Source organism: Austrofundulus limnaeus, unplaced genomic scaffold (genome assembly GCF_001266775.1).
Source record: "Austrofundulus limnaeus strain Quisiro unplaced genomic scaffold, Austrofundulus_limnaeus-1.0 Scaffold30, whole genome shotgun sequence".
NCBI lineage: Eukaryota > Metazoa > Chordata > Actinopteri > Cyprinodontiformes > Rivulidae > Austrofundulus > Austrofundulus limnaeus.
The window spans coordinates 1,855,904-1,865,992 of record NW_013952432.1 but is presented as its reverse complement, the minus strand read 5'-3'; the positions used below and the strand labels follow the sequence as shown (position 1 = coordinate 1,865,992).

Genomic DNA, 10,089 nt, shown 5'->3' with positions numbered 1-10,089 from the left:
GATAGATAGATAGATAGATAGATAGATAGATAGATAGATAGATAGATAGATAGATAGATAGATAGATAGATAGATAGATAGATAGATAACTGGATGATTTCAAATTCATACCTCCAGGAAAATTACATCCCATTCCAATAACAGCTATGTTGTCCTCTGCGTCCTCCATTGTTTCGTCAAGATTTTTAGAGAATGAATTTAACTACTCTTTTGTCCCAGTGACATTTCAAGCCTCACCATGTTGAAGTTTGGTGTTCAGCTGTTTTCAGTCAGAATGGGGCTTCTGCAGCCTCACACCCTCTTATAAATGTCAGGCCTGGTCAAACAAAAGTGACAAGAAGACATTGTCCCACTCAGAGATTCTCTGCTGGAACCAAATCCCTTAATTGCAGGTTTAGGTGAGTCAGCAGCAAGAGTAAATGATTCTTTTTCTTGTCTCATGAAAGAATACCAAAAACTACTCATCACAATCAGCTTATTTTGGCTTCACCTCAGAAAGTAAAAAGTTTTTTTTTTCTGTCTCATGGTTGCTCATATTGAGCAGCTTGTTTTGTTAAGGTTTTCTTTCAGCTGCATCAGTTGTCAGTGGTGTGTGTAGGAAAACAGGTAAATAAAATGTCTGCATGTGAAGTGCTTTGAGAAGTGGCAAGACAAGAACAAAGCTATAAAAAATTATAATTAACATTTTTAAAGGTCACATGTTTAAATGCTTTATCAGTAACCATCTCTTGTTAAATAAAGCAATAATGCTGGTTGGACTCTGCCATGGCTACGTGTTATGTGATCTATTTAATTTTTAAGAGAATTTGAAAGAATTCAAATCTGCTATTAAACAGAAGTTGCGTTAATTAGCTAGCTGAAAACAGTAACATCATTAAAATGCAAGAGTCCGGCCAAAATACTGACAAATTATTTGGAATGTGACAACTCAAAAGAATACGCTGACGTACCCTTAATGACCACATCAACATGATTTATGTAAATGTTCTGAAAAAAGCAAAGTCTGAAGCTCTAACAAATCACATTTGCTTTGAAATCACAACATTGTTGGGTTTTATTTACCTGAATATATCACTTCAGATTTATTGTATAAATGGCTTCATCAGTTTAAGAGTGAGAGCTGATGTGTCGGGGATCCATTCATAATAATCTCGCCTAGAACAGTTTAAAAAGAATTAGTAAAAAGAAATCACAAAACTTTTTTTCTAAACATTTGAGCAATTAGAAAAACTTCAGTCAGCCAGAAGTACTCACACCTTATCAGAAATGAACCAGTTTAGGCTTGAAGAATAATTTTAGTTAACTGCAGCACGGTGGCTCAGTTGGTAAAGCTGCTGCCGCTCAGCAGAAAGGTTGCCAGATTGAATCCCAGCCCAGGGTACATTCTGGGTAGAGTTTGCATGACAGTGACTCTGACAAACAAATGTAATGAGGTCATGTTTCACACTGGTGCAAAAACAGCTGTTTAAACTGGTTTTGTCACTAGTTTTTCAGGATTTATGTCTTTTGTGCACAAGATTATTTATTCATGTTTTTTTTAATCTTGCCAAATATGTACGTATATTGTATTTGCAGTTGTAAAGTAACTAAGTACAAATACTTTGTTTCTGTAGTTAAGTAGAAATTTTGGTTATCTGTACTTTACTTGAGTAATTATTTTTCAATGTACTTTTTACTTTTAACCATTACATTTTTACACAATTATCGGTACTTTCTACTTACATTTTTTTAAAAAAAGGTAAGAAGTACAAAGTTGTTACTCCTAATTTATTCCAAGTTATTACTTAAAAATACTATGCTGATAAATTGTCTCCAAGATAAGAGTGAATTTAATTGTGGTTGGATGAGAAGTATAAATATATACCATTCTGACACCCTATTAGCTTGTACACAACCCATCACAGCTGCACGCTGTTAGAAAAATATTTTTTGGAGAGGTCACCTCCCAATAAATGTCATTTTGGAAAATCGAACTGCTCACTTTTACTCAGTWCTTTTAATACTTAAGTAGAGTTTGTGTCAGAAATTTACTTTTGATACTCAAGTACAAAAAATATCAGATACTTTTAAGACTTTAGAGAAGACTTTAACTTTTACCAAAGTATTTTTATAAGATACTTGTACTCAAGTGTCACTTTGAGGTACTTTATACAACACTGTGTATGTTTACTGTATATGTTGCTCTAATCCTACATCTTTCTATAATACTGTCAGCTGAGGCATGTTCAGTTTTGTTGTCCAGGCTTGTGCAATGACAATAAAGACTATTCTATTTTCTATTCTGACAATGACAAAAGAATGACCTCTCAAGTGTTTCCTGAGCGTAGCTTTTTATTGAGTTTCAAGGTCTTTGTCTATATATAAAACAAAAAGAAAGACCAAACTTGTCTGTTGTTAGGCTTCTAGTATTTACAGTGAACTCATCTCATTCATCAGTTACAGCTGATCGTATAGGAGGTCAAAAAGGATCTATAACTAATTGGGATGAAAGAAAATACACATTTGGGCAATTAAATAAGAGGAAAAAAACAGCATACATGAGAGAAATACACAATAATGATAAATGATTCTTCAGCAACGTCTTGGTCTTAACTGCAGCTAAAGAGCACATTTGACATATAGACACTGTAAGCTCCTACAGTGTTCATCGGGTAACAATGACGAAGTTAAACAACAGCAAATAAAATTATTTCAGAGGTTTTCTGTTGTAAGAGTAAAGCTGAACTGAAGCTGAACTTTCTTTTAAAAACACCTCATTATGAAGTGCTTTAAAACTGCAATGAAAAATTAGGATTTGTTTGCTGGAAGTGTTGAGAAAACTCATAGGGTGAAGTGAAACATGATCCTTTCTTTCTAATCGTCACGTTGTCAACACACAAAAGAGAAGGCCACCAAAAGGCCTGTGCTCAGCTGCACAGCTTCTTATTTACATAACTAAAGTCTTTAACATCTAGTGGTCCAGAGATTTCCCTTCAAGAACCATCTGGATCTCTTTGGCATCCAGAGTTTCATTTCTGAGCAGAGCGTCTGCGAGCTTCTTGTGCTCTTTGTTGTAAGTTTTCAGGATTTTTTTAGCTCGCTCGTAGGACTCCTGCAGGAAAGAGGTGAAAACATTGGAAGTTGATCAAAAATAAAAGTTGAAAATATCTGTATTTGTGATGTAGAAAACTCACCTTGAGTAAAACCCTGACTTCCTGTTCGATAGCAGCTTGAGTCTCGGGGCTCTGCTTGGATAAATCTCGGTAGGTCATGACCCCGAGCTGCAGAAAAACAAACGACGTCTTCAAAGCTGAACAAACAATAAGGCTTTTCTAACTTTAACTGAGGATCATCATGAGCATCAATGGGTGACTTCAGTCAGTGATACAATCAGCTCTTTAGAAGTGTAATTATATAGGAAGAACCACAGTTTTGAAATAAACACTGGTTTGAATACACACTTTAAAAGGTTAACATATTAAACTTTAAAAATGAAATATCAGCAAAAAAACAAAAACATAATCTCAAGTGGTACTCTAGCTGCTTATAGAAGCCCTGAACTATAGAGTTAAATATATTTAGTGTCTAACGATTTTAAGAAAACACTGTTAAGTTAAATGTTAAAATTTTAAATAAAATTTATTAAGTTTTTAATTTTTACCTTGTCGCTCATGCCAAATCTGGTGACCATCATTTTTGCTATTTGTGTTGCACCATCGAAGTCGTTGGAGGCTCCTAAAACCACAAACAAGCCAAAAGGAAATTATTGAAATGAAACTAATAAAAAGCACACAGACAATATTCGACACAATCATAAGAAAAGAACATGTTTCCTCTTTCAAGTCACACTAAAGAACACAATGAAACTCATCTGGTCTTAGCCTCAAGTTTACAAAAACACACAACACTATCCCATTGTGTCATCGTTTGTTAAACTCGAACAAAGTCAAGGAAAACTTAATTCAACCATTTGTAGCTCTGCCTTTAATAATAAGAAGAAAACAGTTGCATGTATGAATTTATTCACACTCTTACTTCCTCACATCATTACTGAGATGTGTTTATGTAGCTGTTCTGTCATCAACTTTAATCTTTGTCCTGCAAACTGAGGCCTGTTGAAGAGGAGCTCCTGGGTTTTGACCTTAGCTGGGATGTTCACTCTTAAAAAGATATCTGGCTGTCTTAAATATTCTCCACTGTGAATAATCTCTCTCATTGTAGAAATATGGAATTTTTAACTGGAAATTACCTGTAATCCTTCTTAGATTGATGGTCAGCAAAAAAAAAACGTTTCTCTAATGGCACTGTTGTTATCTAGGCTTTGTTTTCACACGTATATCTTATGCTCCAGAGCCAAAAAAGTGACAAAACAGCTGCTTTTATCGAGGTGGGCAGAGTGATGATTAGTTCATCTGCAGCTTTCATAAATCTTATGAAAGCAGTAGTTTTTTCACACACAGCTTTGCCATTTTTGCTTTATGTGTAAGAAAAAAAAAGGATAGAATGAACTCCACTGTGTGTCCAACCTCTTTCAAATCCCTATAATTAATTAAAGGCAGAGCTTCTTTCTTCCTTGTGAAGTTTGTACCTGTGGTAATGTCGTCGTCTCCAAAGATGAGCTCCTCTGCGACTCGACCACCCATGCTGACATCCATCTGAGCCAGCAGCTGGGCTCGGGTCTCGTTCCAGCGGTCGTTCTCTGGGAGCATGGACACCTTGAGAGCAAACATTAGAACAATACAGATTAGTTACAGGATGTGTTTCTTTCTTTTATCAAATCTATTGAAGTTATAACAAAAACTAACATGGCCAAGGGTTGGTCCTCTGGGCATGATGGTAGCCTTATTTATTGGCATTGCATCTTTGGTATAATATGCAACAATAGCATGGCCGGACTCATGGTACGCTGTAATGGTCTTATTCTTCTCATCAATTTCAACGCTGCGTCTCTCGGGACCTGGCAAGAAAAAGTCAAAGAAAAGATTAAAGCCTTCTGACTCTGATCCGTAATGAGGGTTTCAGGGCTGATCACAGCGCTGTGGTTAATCACCCATGAGGATCTTGTCCTTAGCAAATTCCAGCTCCTTCAGCGTAACCATCTCTTTTCCATCCACTGCTGCCTTCAGGGCTGCCTGGTTCACCAGGTTCTCGAGCTCTGCTCCAGAGAAGCCCACTGTGCCTCGGGCGATGATCTCTGCATCGATGGCTGTGAGGGAAGAGGAAGAGGGGATGAGAGACAAACATCTTTACAAAGAGCTCCTTTGAGGTTTAGTTTCACTGAATGAGCTACAGAATGTGCTTGGTTTTCTCATGAGGAAGAGAAGGGCAATTCGAAACATGAACAAACATAAAGGTTACACATTATAAGCTACTATTGGGTCTGTCAGGATAACAGATTTTTAAGGACGATACAAGGTCTCAGAAATGATCGCAATAAACGATAATATTCTTTGGAGACAAGAGTTCACTCTTCCATACGCTAAGGAGTAGAAAAGAGGGAGACACGAAGAAAACAAACAAATTGGCAAACTTGTTGGCATTTTAATCTATAGCCCTATGCTTGTCGCAACAGGCCTATATAACAAATTATTCAGTGTTGTATAAAGTACCACAAAGTGATACTTGAGTAAAAGTACAAGTGTCTTACCAAAAAATGACTGGTTTAAAAAAAAAAAAGTTACAGTCTTCTTTAGGAATATTACTTGAGTAAAAGTCTTAAAGTATCTGAYATGTTTTGTACGATTTAAAATGAGCAGTTAGTTTCTGTAATGATATTTATTAGGAGGTGACCTCCCCAAAAAAATTCAGAAATGACTATGAAGTATTAAAATAATTAGTTTGTTAAATTTGGGATGCACTAGTCCAGCTGTTTCAGTTTATATACATATATCAAGGCTGCTCAAACCCCAAAATGAAAATCTGTCTGAGGGCTGCGGCCAAATGTAATAATATAATTCATGAAATACAAATACTTCTTAAGCACAGTCCTTTTATTTTAATGATTATGTCCTGCTGTAGTGTGACATGATTTGTTTGTGCACAAACTAATACGGTATCAGAATTTTATATATTTATACTTCTCATTCAACCACAATTAAATTCACTCTAAGAAGCACAATTTATATGGATAGAATTTATTTTTTGCAACAAGCTGGAATGAAAACAAGAAAAAATGAAATAAAAGTAACGACTTTCTACTTCTTAACATTTTTAAAATGTAAGGAGTAGAAAGTTCAGATAAGTGTGTGAAAATGTAAGAAGTAGAAGTAAAAAGTAGGCCGAAAAATAATTACTCAAGTACAGATACCCTAAACTCTACTTAAGTATAGTAACAGTATTTGTACTTAGTTACTTTACAACTCTGAAATTATTCTACAAGGAGTCGTACCAGGATCCACTTTGATCTTCGAGAGGTACCAGTCGAGAATTTCTTTACGTCCTTTCACATCAGGTCGAGGGACGGTCACCTGCATGTCAAATCTGCCTGGTCTCACCAGAGCACTTAAACACAGCAGCAATACAACAATCATTAGCACCTCAAGCTCCATTTCCTAACTAATTACAAAATGAATGTTCTACTTAAGAGGCTATTACAGTGACTGATTAAAGAAAATTAACACCTCAGAATAACAACTATATTTACTCATGCAAATGTGCACAAGAAATCCAGTCTCTGTAGTGTGAAACTGGTTCAAACAAACTGAGTGAACAAATGCAAGGAAAAGTGAAAAAAAAAACCTAACAAAAAAACAACAAAACAATCAAAACTATTTTTTTAATTTAAGCTACTTGATGCATTTTCCTTTCACATTTCTAAACTGCTGACACCAAGTTGAGACAGTTCAGTCAAACCTAACTTGTTCTACTTCGATTAATATTTATGTGAAGCAGTATTTTTATAAAGTGGGAACATACTTATCCAAAGCCTCTGCAAAGTTCGTAGCACCGATAACAATGACACCTTCATTTGGTTTGAATCTGTAAAACATTAAAATGTTTGTTAGTTTAGGGGTAAGTGTTCTTCCTTATTGAAGAAGTTGCAACGTTAATACAACATACCCATCCATTTCAGCCAGCAGCTGGTTGATGGTTTGTCTGGAGTAAGGATGCATGGGAGACTCAATCCTCTTTCCACCCACGCTGTCCAACTCATCGATGAAGATGACACAAGGAGCGCTGGCTTTTGCCTCTTCTACAAATCACATGAAAAAACTAATTTAGTTTGATACACCTTAACTTCTCTTCTTTTTTTCTTCGTTTTTTTAAGTCAGCAAACTTACTGAAAAGTTTCCTGATTCGACTTGCACCAATACCCACAAACATCTCATCGAACTCTGATCCGGAGGCGTAGTAAAAAGGCACATCAGCCTCCCCGGCGACGGCTCGCGCTAACAGAGTCTTTCCTGTGCCTGGAGGGCCAACGAGGAGGATCCCTGTAGAGATGGAGTTAGGTTTGGACAAAATAAATACTGTATTCTGTCACATTATCACATTAAATAAACTGATGATACCTTTAGGCAGCTTTCCACCCAAAGCAGTGAACTTCTGAGGGCTTTTGAGAAAATCGACAACCTCTTGCAACTCATTCTTTGCCTCCTCTACTCCTTTGACGTGCTCAAATGTCACATTTTTCATGTGGATGGTGTCCATAGCTGAGTAGAGGCCAGGTGTGGTGCGGAAATTCACTGCAAAAAGTCCCAAAAACAAACATCTAAAAACAATATTCCTTTACACCATCTTAAAATCACAGATAAATTAACTTTTTTATGCTTACTGCGGCCCTCACTGTAAACATGAAGATCCAAACTTACGCAGTATTTTCACATTTACACCTACTCATTTCACTTCAGCTGGGCAGAAAATATAAACAGCTAGAATATATATATAGATACTGGAGGTTTTAAGAAAAAGTAACATGCTTTAAATTATCAGTCAAACTCGACGTGCACACTAGAGCACACTTATTATATTTTGTTATGCAACACAGTGTTTTGAACCACATACATAAACAACTAAAGCATGAATTTAAAAGCTGAAAATAGACATCAGTGATTTTAATTTTTATGTTTAAATGAGTCTTAAAGATGCCACGTGGCTGTAGTGTGATTTCAGTGTGCATGTAGAGCTTTAGCTTTATTTGCATGTATATGAAAAAATAAAAACCAAAACAAACCGGCATCAGAAAAGGAGCCTGTACCGGAGAAAAGCTGGGTTTTCGACAGGCCATACATGCCAATCAGCAGGAGAGCAAGCAGGATGAACCTGGTTCTCCTCAGTGATTCTGTCAAAAACAGAACAGAGAAAACTAACTTTACGTTACATTTAATCTTTATATAATAAGTGAAACATTAATACGTGAGCTACATGCCTTGTGTTCTCTGAGTTAAAGCTTGAGCCCTCATGAACCCATCAGTGAAACCTATTTTGAAAGCCTCCTGCTGGTTTTCAGGAAGGTTTTTCTGTTGCACTACTTGGTCCAAAGAGTACGCCTCAGCTCCTTTGTCCCTCAGGAATAACCCCTGTAACAAAAAAACAAAAACTGCTTTTAAAACCTTTACACAATATCTTAAAAAGGTGCACACATGTAGACAAATTAAACATTAAACCTTGGACACACATCCACTTTTCCTTTACACAAAAAGGTTTTAAATACCCTTTAACCTTGTTGAATCGATTACAGGCATACCTTCATGAAAGCTGGTGTGTAGGCCTCAGATTGTACTGGACCATCATAACTAGACTCCATTCGTCTGGTCTTTGTTCTAAGTGTCTTAAAACCCCGACTCTGTAACAACACTACAAAGACCAACACAATAGTTATTCAATTAATTACATAAAACAAACCTGTACAAAATTGAAATAATCTAAATCTAAAGCTGGATTATAAAGATTATTTTGGTACCAGGTAGAAACTGTAGCTCTGAGCAGACTTCTCGAAGAGGACTGTGGTATTGTCTACAGAACAGCGGAGAGCCTGAACTCCACAATCTTCTTTGTGATACCCCTTCGAAGGAACAAAGAAACAAAACACTTGCATTAATTTTTTAAATGATAACTCAAAAAAAAAAAAACACTTGGTTGAGCTGCTCACCATGCTTATTTTGAAAGAAGCTGTCTGCAGAAACATGACTGGTCCTCCATATTGAACTAACAGTAGGAGGCTCTTCTGGACTCGGTACCGGCAGTAACCTGCTGACCAGGACGTCCAGCTGACTCGCCCCGACCTCTGAAAGACCCAGATCCCTCAGACTAACACTTGGCTGTGAAAAAACAAAACAAAAAATAAATAAACAAAACAAACAAACAAAAAAACAGGGGCAGATTATCTATATTTGCAGCTTTATAGAACTTAAAAAAACTTTGATAATACAATAAAATAAATTATACTTTCACATAATCCAGATAAGTTCGCTACAAGATGTGCAAAAGAGCGTTATTGAAAAAGAAATCATCATGTACAGTTTCATTTAAAGTTACATTTCTTTAGCATTGCTGAAAAAAGACAACAGCATAGCATTATTACAGATTTTAAAAAAATGATTGATAGACTTTGCTGTATCATCTTGTTGAAAATATTATTCTAACTCACTTGTGACCAGAATGAATGATTTTTCGAGGTTATTTACTTTGATTCTAATTTTACCAGCACTCAGGATAACATTCAAATAATGTGTCTGATTTGGACAAACTATTCATGTGGTTAGAAAAGGCCGCACTAAGGTACAGTCCAGAGTAGAGCTGCACAATATCAGGAAAACCTGCAATGTGCGATAACAGGGCTTAATATTGAGATGACAATACGACTTGCGATAAATGGGGGAAAAAAAAACTTAAAGGGGCAATATCATGTAAAATCAACTTTTTTGAGTTTTATATCATGTTATAATGTTACACTTTCATAAAAAAACATGCCCAAAGCCTTGCTTTGACTCATTCATGCATGTTTGAGAAATCCTGCAGAGTTTTTAGGAAGCCATGCAGAGGAGGAAAACGACAGGTGGGGACTAGAAACGCCTTTTGGTAACAGAAACGCCCATGGGACGTGTCTTTAAGCCGAACTTCCTCATGGCAGAGCGCCCCCCCCCCACACACACACACACACACACACAC

General features: G+C 36.4%; 2 protein-coding genes across 3 annotated transcripts in view; both read right to left on the bottom strand.

Annotated features, from left to right (window-relative positions):
• The window catches only part of pks1 (polyketide synthase 1), a 9,336-nt gene extending 9,009 nt beyond the window's left edge, over positions 1 to 327 (bottom strand). Inside the window, exon 1 of the mRNA XM_014005419.1 lies at positions 112 to 327. Within this exon, the coding sequence (XP_013860873.1) occupies positions 112 to 169 (58 nt within the window). The 5' untranslated portion in view covers positions 170 to 327. The remainder of the gene's footprint in view (positions 1 to 111) is intronic.
• Positions 328 to 2,313: 1,986 nt separating this feature from the next.
• Positions 2,314 to 10,089, bottom strand: part of LOC106515561 (ATP-dependent zinc metalloprotease YME1L1) — a 9,457-nt gene continuing 1,681 nt past the window's right edge. Inside the window, exons 3-18 of one of the 2 annotated variants that reach the window (XM_014005417.1) lie at positions 9,071 to 9,239; positions 8,882 to 8,983; positions 8,666 to 8,775; positions 8,348 to 8,498; positions 8,153 to 8,260; positions 7,491 to 7,664; positions 7,260 to 7,412; positions 7,039 to 7,171; positions 6,895 to 6,957; positions 6,368 to 6,480; positions 5,030 to 5,185; positions 4,785 to 4,936; positions 4,568 to 4,694; positions 3,641 to 3,714; positions 3,174 to 3,260; positions 2,314 to 3,091 (exon numbers count right to left, since the gene is read on the bottom strand). In XM_014005417.1, the coding sequence (XP_013860871.1) occupies positions 2,951 to 3,091; positions 3,174 to 3,260; positions 3,641 to 3,714; positions 4,568 to 4,694; positions 4,785 to 4,936; positions 5,030 to 5,185; positions 6,368 to 6,480; positions 6,895 to 6,957; positions 7,039 to 7,171; positions 7,260 to 7,412; positions 7,491 to 7,664; positions 8,153 to 8,260; positions 8,348 to 8,498; positions 8,666 to 8,775; positions 8,882 to 8,983; positions 9,071 to 9,239 (2,013 nt within the window). In that variant the 3' untranslated portion in view covers positions 2,314 to 2,950. The remainder of the gene's footprint in view (positions 3,092 to 3,173; positions 3,261 to 3,640; positions 3,715 to 4,567; positions 4,695 to 4,784; positions 4,937 to 5,029; positions 5,186 to 6,367; positions 6,481 to 6,894; positions 6,958 to 7,038; positions 7,172 to 7,259; positions 7,413 to 7,490; positions 7,665 to 8,152; positions 8,261 to 8,347; positions 8,499 to 8,665; positions 8,776 to 8,881; positions 8,984 to 9,070; positions 9,240 to 10,089) is intronic. The other variant, XM_014005418.1, reaches the window with a different exon arrangement.